The sequence below is a fragment of the Salmo salar genome, chromosome 05, assembly GCF_965601325.2.
Source record: "Salmo salar chromosome 05, fSalSal1, whole genome shotgun sequence".
Classification (NCBI taxonomy): Eukaryota; Metazoa; Chordata; class Actinopteri; order Salmoniformes; family Salmonidae; genus Salmo; species Salmo salar.
In genome coordinates, this window is record NC_138295.1 from 32,294,747 (window position 1) to 32,308,876 (window position 14,130).

A 14,130-nucleotide genomic window follows, 5' to 3' on the forward strand; every position below is an offset into this window, starting at 1 on the left:
AAAAAGGAGTTGGGTACTTTTGAATCAGTGACGTGGACTTGTGAAGATTTTTTGTGTTTCTTCCTCCCAGAGGCAGCGGGTGCTCTGCACAACGCGAAAGGGGAAAATACCTGTTACTTGCTTTGCTCTCAGGAACAGGGCGCCATTGATAGGAGTGATTACTGGGGTATTTTGGTATTTTATTAGGATCCCCATTAGCTGTTGCAAAAGCAGCAGCTACTCTTCCTGGGATCCACACAAGTCATGAAACATAATACAGAACATCATTAGACAAGAACAGCTCAAGGACAGAACTACATCCATTTTTAAAAAGGCACACGTAGCCTACATATCAATGCACACACACAAACTATCTAGGTCAAATAAGGGAGAGGCGTTGTGCAGCGAGGTGTTGCTTTACCAGTTTTGCTGTTTATTTGAGCAATATGAGATGGAAGGATGGAAGTTCCATGCAATAAGGGCTCTATATAATACTGTAAGTTTTCTTGAATTTGTTCTGGATTTGGGGACTATGAAAATACTCCTTGTGGCATGTCTGGTGGGTAAGTGTGTGTGTGTCAGAGCTGTGTGTAAGTTAACAATGTTTGTTATAAAAAGAAGAAGTGATGCAGTCAGTCTCTCCTCAACTCTTAGCCAAGAGAGACTGGCATGCATAGTACTAATATTAGCCCTCTGATTACAATTAAGAGCAAAACTTGCTGCTCTGTTCTGGGCCAGCTGCAGCTTAACTAGGTCTTTCCTTGCAGCACTGGACCACACGACTGGACAATAATCATGATTAGACAAAACTAGAGCCTGCAGAACTTGCTTTTTGGACTGTGGTGTCAAAAAAGCAGACCATCTCTTTATTACGGCTAGACCTCTCCCCATCTTTGCAACCATTGAATCTATATGTTTTGACCATGACAGTTAACAATCTAAGGTAACTCCAAGTAATTTAGTCTCCTCAACTTGTTCAACAGCCACACCATTCATTACCAGATTCAGCTGAGGTCTAGCACTTAAGGGATGATTTGTACCAAATACAATGCACTTAGTTCTAGAGATGTTCAGGACCCGTTTATTACTGGCCACCCTTTCCATAAACAGACTGCAACTCTTTGTTAAGGGTTTCAGTGTCTTCATTAGCTGTGGTTGCTGATGCGTATATGGTTGAAACATCAGCATACATGGACACACATGCTTTGTTTAATGCCAGTAGCAGGTCATTGGTCAAAATAGAAAAGAGTAGAGGGCCTAGAGAGCTGCCCTGTGGTACACCACACTTTATATGTTTGACATTAGAGACGCTTCCATTAAAGAAAACATTTTGAGTTCTATTAGATAGATACCTCTGAACCCACGATATGGCAGAGGTTGAAAAGTCATAGCACTTAAGTTTTTTCAACAACAGGTTATGGTCAATAATATCAAAGGCTGCACTGAAATCTAACAGTACAGCTCCCACAATCTTCTTATTATCAATTTCTTTCAACCAATCATCAGTCATTTGTGTCAGTGCAGTACATGTTGAGTGCCCTTCTCTATAAGCATGCTGAAAGTCTGTTGTTAATTTGTTTACAGAGAAATAGCATTGTATTTGGTCAAACACTATTTCTTCCAACAGTTTGCTAAGAGCTGGCAGCAAGCTTATAGGTCTGCTGTTAAAACTAGTAAAGGCCGCTTTACCACTCTTGGGCAGCGGTATTACTTTGGCATCCCTCCAGGCCTGAGGACAAAGACTTTACTCTAGGCTCAGATTAAAAATATGACAGATAGGAGTGTTTATAGAGTCAGCCACCATCCTCAGTAGCTTTCCATCTAAGTTGTCAATGCCAGGAGGTTTGTCTTTATTGATCGTTATCAATAATTTTTACACCTCTCCCACACTAACTTTACAAAATTCAAACTTGCACTGCTTTTCCTCCATCATTTGTTTTTTTATACATGAATATAATTGCTCACTGTTTGTCGTGGGCATTTCCTGCCTAAGTTTGCCCACTTTGCCAATGAAATAATCATTAAAATAATTGGCAACATCAAATGGTTTTGTGATGAATAAGACATCTGATTCGATTAAAAATGTAGTTGAGCTGCCCACAATTTAATTTAAGTACTCCAAAGTTTTTTTTCCATCATTATTTATATCATTGAGCTTGGCTTCATAATAAATGTTCTTCTTCTTTTTATTGAGTTTAGTCAATAATTTCTTAATTTGCAGTAAATAAGCCAGTCAGATGTACAGCCAGACTTATTAGCCACTCCTTTTGCCCCATCTCTTTCAACCATACAGTTTTTCAATTCCTCATCAATCCATGGAGCCTTAACAGTTCTAACAGTCAGTTTCTTAACAGGTGCATGTTTATCAATAATTGGAAGAAGCAATTTCATAAATGTATTAAGTGCAGAGTCTGGCACTAGTTACAGTAAGAAGCTTCCTCTTGAAAACCAGCCAATATTCAGCTCCCCAAGAAAGTAGACCTCTCTGTTTACATCACATACACTATCAAGCATTTCACACATATTATTTAGATACTGACTGTTAGCACTTGGTGGCCTATAGCAACACCCCAAAAGAAAAGTCTTTAGATGTGCCAAGTGAACCTGCATCCACAACAATTCAATAACACTTGACATAAGATATTCTCTAAGCATTACAGGGATATGGCTCTGAATAAATACAGCAACTCCTCCCCCATAAGCATTTCTGTCTCTTCTATAAATGTTATATCCTTGAATTACTACTGATGTATCATCAAATGAATTATCTAAGTGAGTCTCAGAAATGGCTAATATATGAGTGTTATCTGATGTTAGCAAGTTATTGATTTCATGAACCTTATTTCTAAGGCTACATATATTCATATGGGCTGTTTTCAGCCCTTTCCTAGCTTATCAGTGATAGACATAATATTGAAAGAGCAGACAAAGCAAGATAAAAAAATATATACATTCAGCAATGCATTAATCCATTGGGCTGTGTGTGTGCTGCGGGGTTGAGGCTACGAACCCATAGGCTTGGTTTTATCATCCCTTCCAGGCTTTTGGGAGGGAGGGTTGACAATGAGCCTGTCCCCACGCGCTCTGGCAGCTTTCATGGCTGGGATCAGTTCTTTCCTCTTCTGGCGCACAGCTTCAGGATAGTCCTCGTTGAGGAAGATATACATTCCTCTCAAGTTCTTGGCTCTTTCCAGAACAGCTACCTTGTCCTTGAACCTCAGGAACTTGACCACTATCGGCCTGGGCCTATCACCTGGGCTCGGTAGTGGGTTTTCCAGTCCTGTGGGCGCGCTCCACCTCAATCTTCCTGTGGTCCATCTTCAATTTCCCAGAGATCATTTCCCTCACTTTGTCCTCAGACTCCATCCAGGTCTCATGTGGAGATTCTGCAATTCCATACACAACCATGTTGTTTCGCCTTGATTGTCCCTTGAGATAGTCTGATTTATCTGTCATTGTTATCATGGATTCACACACAGAACTGATGTCATCTCTCAATGACTTACAGATTGCTGTCATCTTGCCTTTCTCCTGTTTCAACTCATTGAGCTGATCCTGAGAGAACTGCAAACTGTTCTTCAGGTCCTGGACCTCTCTAGTCAGGTCGTCCATTCTTTTATTAGTAGAATCCACGAGTATTTGGACAAAACACTTGAAACTATTTTCTTGTTGTTGTAATAACTGCTTATAGGTCTCTTTTTGTTCGCTCTTTTTGTTCGTTCGTAACGGTAAGGGTGGAGGTGGATTCCCGGTGTCTGTGACAACCCACCGTTTGTTGCGACGCAGACCCGGTGGCGAGCGTGCTGAAACAGAAGAGTCACTCTCTGTCCTTTTCAGCTATGATGCTGAGACGTTACCCGACAAAGTAATGTTAGGATATATCAGTTATCCCGTAAGAGCTTTTGTGCCAAATCCACTACAGTGTTTCAGGTTCCTGGCAGCTTTCATGGCTGGGATCAGTTCTTTCCTGTTTTGGCGCACAGCTTCAGGATAGTCCTCGTTGAGGAAGATATACATTCCTCTCAAGTTCTTGGTCATGTTGCGGCAGTGTGTAGGAGGGAGATTCCAAGGTGTGCGAAGTGTTCAGGAGGGCACGGGACAAAGGAATGTGTAGTATCAGTGAAAGAAGCGGTATGTGTTAACTGTAGAGGTGCCCATGTTCCTGGGGATCAGAAGTGGTGCGGTGCGAGAGGAAGGTTTAGGTTGCCAGGGTCAGAGTTGTACAGAAGGGGTCGTATGTTGAGGCAGAGAAGAAAGTACAGGAAGATGGGTCAAGGGAGAGGGATCCTAAGATGCTCCTGGTGAGTAGTAGACTTTTCCCAGTACAGAGTGCTAGGCCTACGAATGAAATTTGCGACAATGAGGTTGGCTTTTTAGCGTTTATTGCCATGGTGATCAACTGTACTACAGAAAATAGGTGTTGTGGTGGCATCTGCAGAGAAGAATTTGGGTTTACGGGATTTTAATGCAGAAGAGTTACAGTGTGTGTTTTTTTTTACAACTTCATAATTTCATTCCAAGTAATCATCTCATCTCAGCTGTTGTCTATGCTGTCTGACAAAATGACTATTTTGTACTTCTTCAAAGTAATTAAGGCAAACTTTTATGACTGCTGAAAACCAACTATCAATCACTTAGATCATGCATTTTCAGGTAGAGATACCTTGCAAAGTATCAGTTGTTCTCTATATCCCCTCACGATCGAGCATTCTTCTGTCTCTTCCGCAGGAGGCGTAAAAGAAACACAGACAGGCTCTGATTTATCTCTTGGGAAACTGTGCAATGTGAGCATTGAGATCGCAGAAAACCACCAAACAAAATGGAATTCAAATAATTAAACCGACATTAGTCAATTAATTATTTGTTTAAAAAATGATAATTGATTGATGTCCCTAACTAACACTGGAGCTAGGCTATACAATGTCCAACCAACTTTGCCACAATCGCACACCAGCTGGCTGAAACTAATTGAGAGAAAGGAGACAACTACATTTATATTTTAGTCATTTAACAGATGCTCTTATCCAGAGCGACTTCCAGATAGTGCATTCATTTTAAGATAGCTAGGTGGGTGAACCACATGTCACAGGCATAAAAAGTACATTTTTCCTCAATAATGTAGCTATCAGTAGATTCAGAGCTAGAAGAGGGGTGGGGTGGGGGTGTAAAGTGCAAGTGCTGGTTAAGTGTTTTATATTTTTTATTTTAAAATATGGGGGGTGGTCGAGGTGAGGATTATTTAAGATACTGTTTGAAGAGGTAGGGTTTCAGATGTTTTCGGAAGATGGGCAGGGACCCTACTGTCCTAGCTTCGGGGGAAGCTGAGGTGGCAGAACGGAGTGCTCGGTTTGGGGTGTAGGGTTTGAGCATAGCATAAAGGTAGGGAGGGGGAGTTCCTCTTGCTAGTTCCGTAGGAAAGCAGCATGCTGTTGTAGTGGATGCAAGCTTCGACTGGAAGCCAGTGGAGTGTGCGGAAAAGCGGGGTGATATGAGAGAAATTGGGAAGGTTGAAAACCATGCGGGCTTCTACGTTCTGGATAAGTTGCAGGGGTTTGATTGCACAAGTGGTGAGCGCAGCCTCCAGCGAGTTGCAGTAGTCCAGACGGGAGAGGACAAATGCCTGGATAAGGACCTGCGCTGCTTCCTGTGTGAGGTAGGGTTGTACTCTACGGATGTTGTGGAGCATGAACCTGCAGGAGCGTGTCACTGATTTGATGTTTGCAGAGAACTACAGGGTGTTCTCCAGGGTCATGTCAAGGTTCTATATTTTCATGTTGCACAACCTTTAGATTTCTGATGAAATGCTTTCAATATTTGTAAATGAATTTCTACAATTTATAGTTGGTTTGAGGTTTTTAAGTCATTGACATTTGGAGCTATTTGAATGTTAACATACCATCCCATGTACATTGTGCAATTTACAGATGGTCCCTAACTAGCCCCATAAGGAAATCCAAAGTTAATCCAAATTTACCACAGGCATTACGATTGGGTCGGGTGCAGCTGCACTCCGAATTGATGATTACTTGTGTGCTGCCAGCTGTGGGAATGTGGGCAGTATTGAACAGCTGTGGAGACTGCTGAGGGGAGAATGGCTCATAATAATGGTTGGAATGGAGTAAATGGAATGGTATAAAAAACATGGTTTTCATGGATTTGATAATATTCCATTCACTCCATTCCATCCATTACACTCAATTTCAACAAACCCAACCTTAATTTATGTTGTGATGCAGTAGTCAAGACCACAATCTCACAAAACTCAGTTAAAAAACCTGTTAAGGATAGGGGGCAGTATTTTCACGGCTGGATAAAAAACGTACCCGATTTAATCTGGTTATTACTCCTGCCCAGAAACTAGAATATGCATATACTTATTTTATTTGGATAGAAAACACACTAAAGTTTATAAAACTGTTTGAATGGTGTCTGTGAGTATAACAGAACTCATATGGCAGGCCAAAACCTGAGAAGATTCCATACAGGAAGTGCCCTCTCTGACCATTTCTTGGCCTTCTATAGCCTCTTTATGGAAAATAGAGGATCTCTGCTGTAACGTGACATTTTCTAAGGCTCCCATAGGCTCTCAGAAGGCGCCAGAATGGGGAATGATGACTCTGCAGTCCCTGGGCGAAAAACAGTAGGGGATTTGGAAAGTGGTCGATCTGAGAACAATGACACGGGCGTGCGCGTGCATGTGACGACTCCATTTTACTTCTTTCAGTCTTTGAATGGATACAATGTCTCCCGGTCGGAAAATTATCGCTATTTTACGAGAAAAATCGCATAAAAATTGATTTTAAACAGCGTCACCGTTCGGATAGTGTCTTGAACGCAAGAACAGAACGCAGCTATTTGGATATAACTATGGATTATTTGGAACCAAAACAACATTGGGTGTTGAAGTAGAAGTCCTGAGAGTGCATTCTGATGAAGAACAGCAAAGGTAATCCAATTTTTCTTATAGTAAATCTGAGTTTGGTGAGTGCCAAACTTGGTGGGTGTCAAAATAGCTAGCCATGATTGCCGGGATATCTACTCAGAATATTGCAAAATGTGCTTTCACCGAAAAGCTATTTTAAAATTGGACACCGCGATTGCATAAAGGAATTCTGTATCTATAATTCTTAAAATAATTGTTATGTTTTTTGTGAACGTTTATCGTGAGTAATTTAGTAAATTCACCGGAAGTGTTCGGTGGGTATGCTAGTTCTGAACGTCACATGCTAATGTAAAAAGCTGTTTTTTGATATAAATATGAACCTGATTGAACAAAACATGCATGTAGTGTATAACATAATGTCCTAGGAGTGTCATCTGATGAAGATCATCAAAGGTTAGTGCTGCATTTAGCTGTGGCTTTGGTTTTTGTGACATTATATGCTAGCTTGAAAAATGGGTGTGTGATTATTTCTGGCTGGGTACTCTCTTGACATAATCTAATGTTTTGCTTTCGTTGTAAAGCCTTTTTGAAATCGGACAATGTGGTTAGATAATGGAGAGTTTTGTCTTTAAAATGGTGTAAAATAGTCATATGTTTGAAAAATGGAAGTTTTGGGATTTTTGAGGAGTTTGTAATTCGCGCCACGCCCTATCATTGGATATTGGCGAGGCGTTCCGCTAGCGGAACATCTAGATGTAAGAGGTTTTCAAGACTGACTTAATGACAAATTATCCTATTTACAATTGGTAGTCAATTTTGACACTGAAGAATACGTTTTGGACTCATATCGATGCTACATAGGCTGTTTTCTAAATGAGAAGTTGGTTTTTAGGGGCGGTTGCTGTTTAAAGAGAAAGACGTTGCTAGATAAGATTAGCTATTTTTACTTCACTGTTCTTACCACGTGCGTGATGTTACCAAATCATTATTTAGAATTAAAGCCAAGCTGGCGTGTGACATTAACTCACCGCCTGTCAGAGAGCATGGGAGTAATTATATATCTCCTGATTCTGGGTCAGTAAATGTTCAGCTTTTTATTTGACCAACATATCATTACTGAGTCTGTTTAAAAGCTATATATTATATGTATGTGTGCAGTTCAACCTTTCTTTTATGTCTTCATTTAGCGCTTCTCAAGGACTATGGTCATGGAGAGCCACAGGAAGGTGGGGCTGAAGCTAAGGTGATTTTGTGTTATGCTATTTGTGATGATGATAAAGACTGAATGTGAAGGTTTTAGACTTCATTTTTGTAAATGATTGTATTGTTAGGTTGATCAGTAATATTCACCTATATCAGCAATTTATACATGGCTCATTTGTTCATTCTCCAGCATTAACCAGACCTTGCTCAAGAACATTAAAACCATTCACTTTAAAGGGGGTCTTTAATCAGAAAATATGTATTTATTGTGACTTAAATATGATCTGTAAGCAGGACTAGCCAAAACCAGTGCTTTTAAATGGACATGTAACGACATTACACGTGTCATAACATTCTTTTGTATATGTGGTGTCATTTAGATATCGACGAGTGCAGTAAAAACTCAGTCATCTGTGTGGACAATTCATCTTGTTACAAAAGTAAGGATGGCTACAGCTGTGGGTGTAATACTGGGTTTGACGACTTTACTGGTGCCACACGACAATGCTTGGGTAAGAATTCTGTCTTTAGTATCATCCTTATAATCAGAGACTCTCACCCTCATCTCTCCATCTCCACTTCATCCTCACCACACGCTTTCTCTTTCAGACATAGACGAATGTGCTACGTTTCCAGAGATTTGTGGGAAATGGAGAACCTGTCTTAATCAGGTGGGTAGCTACCTGTGCCAGTGTCTCAATGGATTTAGGAACTCTAGCGACGGAAAAACTCTGTGTGTAGGTGAGAGAAACACAATTCTTCTTGAGTCTTCTGACTGTCCCATCCAATGCTGTGTTATTTTGACTGACCCATAATATTCTGTTTCAAATTGTATTTACACCATGTGTAACAGGCTTCACTGTGCCTGCTTTACTGTCCCTGGCTCAAACGAATTATCCTCTGATTAATAAACACACATAACTGTCTACTTGACAAAACACTAGCCAGCTGCTCCACCGAAAAGGTACCATTTTGGTGATGCAGGTGGAAACATTTTAAACTCTCTTACACTTGGACTCATCAACATTATTTAGATATCAACGAGTGTATAGACATTCTCCCCGTCTGTGGGGACAATTGAACATGCGTGAACACCACAGGCTGTTTAATACTGTGTCTTCCTGGGTTTAGATTAGAGCCTGAGAATATCACTGGTAAAATGTTTGTGTGTGACGTCCTTTCCTTGTCATCCCACACTTTCATCCTCTCTCCCTGAATTCGCCATCTCTCTCTTCCTCTTTCAGACATTGACGAGTGTAGTACAGACGGAGTATGTGGAAAGAGGGGCATCTGTCAAAACCTGATTGGCAGTTACTGGTGCGAGTGTCCTGCTGGATTTACTAACTTTGGCAAAAACCAAAATAAGTGTGTAGGTGAGAGACAAGCAGCATTCCACCTGTCGTCCATGATGTATTCCTTTATCATGCACAGGTCTGTACATAGTGTACTGTAGAAGGGTATTGAGATAATGTCTCCATGTTTTTACTTTAGAGCTTAATTGTGATCAGTACGAAACACAGCCTGGACAGGTAAAGCTTTACTTTAGAAATATTACATTATTAATTGAGTAAAGGGTATTTTTCCTTGATCTTGAAATGTTTTTATGCATTTTCCTCCCAGACTCTACCAGGCTTTGATAGTTTCTTGTCTCTGTTGAGAAACAACTGTTTGGTGTTGAACAACTCTACGTTGTCTGGACCTACAGGACCGCTGTCAACTGGAGATATGCTTTTGACAGTAAGTCACCACACAGAAACACACATGCAAATGCACACACACGTACAAAACCCTTATGTCTCTCTTCTCTAGTTACTGGTTAATACCACTGATGTTCTTCAACTGGACCTCCAGTCCAATGGTCACCGTAGTAGCAGTGAAGTGACTAAGTTACTGAAGACCATTGAAATCTCGATCAGACTGATCGCTCCACTGCTGACAGAGAACATGACCAGGATAGAGACCAACCACACAGGTAACACACACACACTGAGCAAATATTCACAATGTTGCGGCAGGTAGCCTAGTGGTGAGAATGTTGAACCACTAACCGGAAGTTTGCTAGATTTAATCCCCGAGCTGACAAGGTAAAAATCTGTCATTCTGCCCCTGAGCAAGGCAGTTAACCCATTGTTCCATGGGCGCCGAAGATGTGGATGTCGATTTAAGGCAGCCGCCCGCACTGCTCTGATTCAGAGGGGTTGGGTTAAATGCAGAAGACACAATTCAGTTGGACAACAGACTAGGTATCCCCCTTTCCCATTTACTGACTGATTTCTGGTCTGTGTTGATTATGTCATTATTTTGAAAAACAGAGGTTGAGATTATGGTGAGGAGAGACAAGACTCCACCTGAAGGACCAGTCAGCCTGACCAATGAGAACACGCAACTTGACACCACCTGGGAGACGGTGATTGGAGATGACCTGAATTACCAAGGTAGTCGCAGTCCTACAGTACCAATCATCTGCTCAAAATATGACTAAAGACATACATTGATGGATTCACTTGGGATATTGTGAGTTGTACATGTTTTTGTAGCAGGCCTTATGTTTTCTTGTGTTGTTTTTTATGTGCAGGGTTTGCGTTTGTTGTTCTGCTCAGCAATAAGAATCTGGATAGTCTGAAGGACAACACTTCTCATCAGAGCCAGCAGCTCATGTCCAGTGCTGCGACGGTGTTCGTTAGCAACTCCAACACAACAAACCTGCCCGACCTGATTAATCTCACCTTCAATCACCTGCAGGTAACACTTGTGTCTACTTAATAGTTTCTGAATGTCATTAAAACATGTTTTTCATTGATATACTTTTCATGAAGTCACATTCTTTCCTGAATTTACTGAGTCTAAATGGAATTGACCCCAACCCATATACACTGTATCCTAGTCCAGTGATGTTGACCCCACCTGTGTTTATTGGTCGGATGAGAATGGACCGGGGGTGTGGTCTGGGCGGGGTTGCACCTCAGTGATGTCAAACTCCACCCACACTGTGTGCTCTTGCAACCATCTCAGCACATTCGCTCTGGTGAACATAATCAGTACGGAAAAGGTAATGAGAACACTAACCAGTTTTCCATCGAACCTTTTTATGCGAGTAAAGTACATGTCGGATGAAAAATGGCATGACAGGCCTGATGGAAACAGAAAATGTTTCGGAAAATTTTAGAAATGTCAAGAAAACAAAATAAGCTAGACGAGGTGGGATGTTTTTGTGTCGGTAAAAATAATTATGCAGGAAATGTCGGTGGAAACGCTTTTATGGCCAAATATTGATGTAATAACCATCATATCGAAGTAAACTTGGAGTCAAGCTATGATGTGTGTGGTCCTCCCACTACGACTTGTCGGGAAAGCATGCAGTTTATTAGGCAACAGATTAAATATGTTTATGTTGAACTTCACGGGGTGGTGAATGTGCATGGTGATGAGCTTGATGCTGCTTTCAAATAGCGCTGTGGGTTTCAGGGCACGTTCCAATACCGGAATGGGCACATTTGCTATAAAGCGCAAAAAAAAAGAATAGTGAGAAATCCCTCAGAGTTGAAAATGCCATGTAAACCCATTTAACTTGTAGTTTTTATTCGGTACATGGACATTTTACCGCAAAGGGTATTTTTTATCAGCACTATGTCATCAAGCACAGCCTTTTATCCGCAACAAGTCAATTTGATGAAACACATCTGGTGGGAAAATGTACATATTGTTTAAATGCAGATTTTAGAGTATTCCCATGTAAATCTGTCACCAATTGGATGGAAACCTACTGCAGCTAGTATAGCACATCTGAAGGGGGAGAAAATATATTCCCAGATATGTGTATCAGAGTCTTCCTTTGGTTAATCTGAAACTGTTAATGTTCTATAATAGTAAATGTGTTTGATGCATTTGTCACATTATTTAGGGGAGTTTGATGCTTGTTGAGTGCTTAAGTGCTGATGTTGTTTTGGAGGCTCAGCTGTGTGTTTGACATGTTCATACTGTCTAGTCGGTGTGTGTCTGATGCTTGTTATTCCTCGTTGGCAGGGAAGCGGCAGCTGTCGTTGGTGATGTGGGGGGGTGTTTTTGTGGCACTGACCTGTGTGGTCCTGTCCCTGATCACAACCCTGTGGTGTCGCTTTGCCAGCCGCAAACGCCGTGGAGGAAACCGGCTGAAACAGGATGAACAACTCAATAGAAAATAAGACATGGATTTTAATTATTTGTGTTCTAAGAAAAGCTTTACTTGGAATGAATTTGTAACATTGTCTCTTGGCTTGCAAGGCCTTCCACATGCCAGCATTTTTTATTTAATTAGAAGTGAAAGTAATATTTTTCCTGTTTATTTTACAGTGCTTGAGAAGGTATTTAAATCCAAAAATCATCTCGCTATTATTTCCTCCATTCTGATATAAATATCTAAATTTGAGTTGTCCCTTTCTTCAAAAATAAGCACGACATCATCCTGAAAGTAAAATGAATTTGATCATTGCTCACCCAAAACCTTGTTTTCTTTTGCCTCTCATTAGGCTGACAGAACTGCCCACATGGTGTAAAGACTTCAAAACTGACTTAAAGGGCCAATGCAGTCAAGAACATGATTTCCTGATTTTTATGTATATTTAAACACTTTGAGGTTGGAATAAGACTGCGAAATTGTGGACATTATGATAATGCCCTTTTAGTGTAAGAGCTGTTTGAAATGTTTGGTGGGATGGAATTTTGGCTTGCTGGTGACATCACCAGGCAGTAAATTAGTTAATAGAGCAATAAGAAAGAGCGTTCCAAACCTGGGCTGTATCATAAAAATTCCCCATCCCCCCCAAAATAAGCTTTTTGGTCTTAATTTAAGGTTAGGGTTAGGCATATGGTTAGCCGTGTGCTTACGTTTTGGGTTAGGTTTCAAATCAAATTTTAATTAAGAAGAGACATTTTAGAAATAAGCGGGGCTTATGACTTTGTGGCTGTAGTAACTAGTGATGACAAGTGCACAGAGAGAGAGAGCTTTGTCAGGAAGACTTCACGTTTTGTGTCAGCCAGACTAGAGAAATGTATGTCTGCCCTGAAACTTACTGTTGATCATCATGAAGGAACATAGTGTGAGTGATATTAATATCGTAAATCTAAAGTCTCCCACCATTTGATCATAGTTGCGTCTTAATTTTCCAACAGGCTGTTTATCACACAAATGCATTTGCCATCATTATCATGACTTTGATATCTCTCATTAGCTCTTGAAACTTCTCTCTTCATTGGTTAATCGACCTATCTTTTGAGCTAACATAAATTTAGATAATGTAGCCTTTCAATGTATTAGGATGCTTCGGCTATGGAGGGAGAATTCATCAGGAAAATGATTGATTTCATGGACAAATAGTCCCACCACCACTTGAAGAAAAACCCAGAAACCCTCTTCATTTGTGTAATCAGAAAGACACACTAAATGTTAAGCATTCAAACCCCTTCCCCGTCAATGCTGATAGAGCAAGTGAGAAAGTGAAAGTTACAGGAAATGCTGCTGCAGTGACTTTTAAAATTTGCATAAAGGTCAGACATCTTCAAAAGAAATCAAGAGCAAGACATTTTGAAAAGGAGAGAAAAAGATAAGTAGCAGTGCTTCAGAGTGAAATATGGATTCTAAATCTACTTTTGGTAAGGCAGCTGGTTTATGTGGCCCTGTTGATAAGAGTCTATACTGTGCATGTTGGTGTTTTAGATCAATGTGTCCTCTTATGTCTGATCTTGGAGACAGACCCTCTACACTAGAGTCTAATTCAGGGATGGAACTCATGGACGTGGTCTACGCAAAACTAGACAAATCAACCTGATGTGAATTGCGATGCAAATGGTCTTCTCATGCTACCCAGTCAGTTCCTCTTTGTTTTCGACTTGCAAGAAAATGCCGATGCAAGTTATGGGGAAATAATTTTACTTCCCTGCGCTAACCACATCCGTGAGGTCTCCAAATTATTCTTTAGAACAAAAACCAAGCTGACATGTGACATTAACTCACCAGCTGTCAGAGATCATGGGAGACATTCTATTTCTACTGATTGTGGGTCGGTCAATTTTCTGCTTTTTATTTGACC

At 40.7% G+C, this 14,130-nt stretch overlaps 1 protein-coding gene across 2 annotated transcripts; it reads left to right on the top strand.

Moving 5' to 3' along the window:
• Positions 1–7,632: 7,632 nt before the first annotated feature.
• On the top strand, positions 7,633–12,470 carry LOC106604643 (adhesion G protein-coupled receptor E5). Of its 2 annotated transcripts, none has more exons than XM_014199486.3 (12): positions 7,633–7,936; positions 8,050–8,105; positions 8,446–8,577; positions 8,675–8,806; positions 9,310–9,438; positions 9,557–9,594; positions 9,686–9,802; positions 9,875–10,037; positions 10,378–10,500; positions 10,641–10,807; positions 10,950–11,114; positions 12,089–12,470. In XM_014199486.3, exons 7-12 carry the CDS (start codon positions 9,791–9,793, stop codon positions 12,110–12,112), a joined length of 654 nt encoding a protein of 217 aa, XP_014054961.3. In that variant the 5' UTR covers positions 7,633–7,936; positions 8,050–8,105; positions 8,446–8,577; positions 8,675–8,806; positions 9,310–9,438; positions 9,557–9,594; positions 9,686–9,790; the 3' UTR covers positions 12,113–12,470. The 2 variants fall into 2 exon arrangements, with proteins under 2 accessions (XP_014054961.3, XP_082831272.1); XM_082975146.1 differs by having other exon boundaries at positions 8,675–8,736.
• Positions 12,471–14,130: the final 1,660 nt, after the last annotated feature.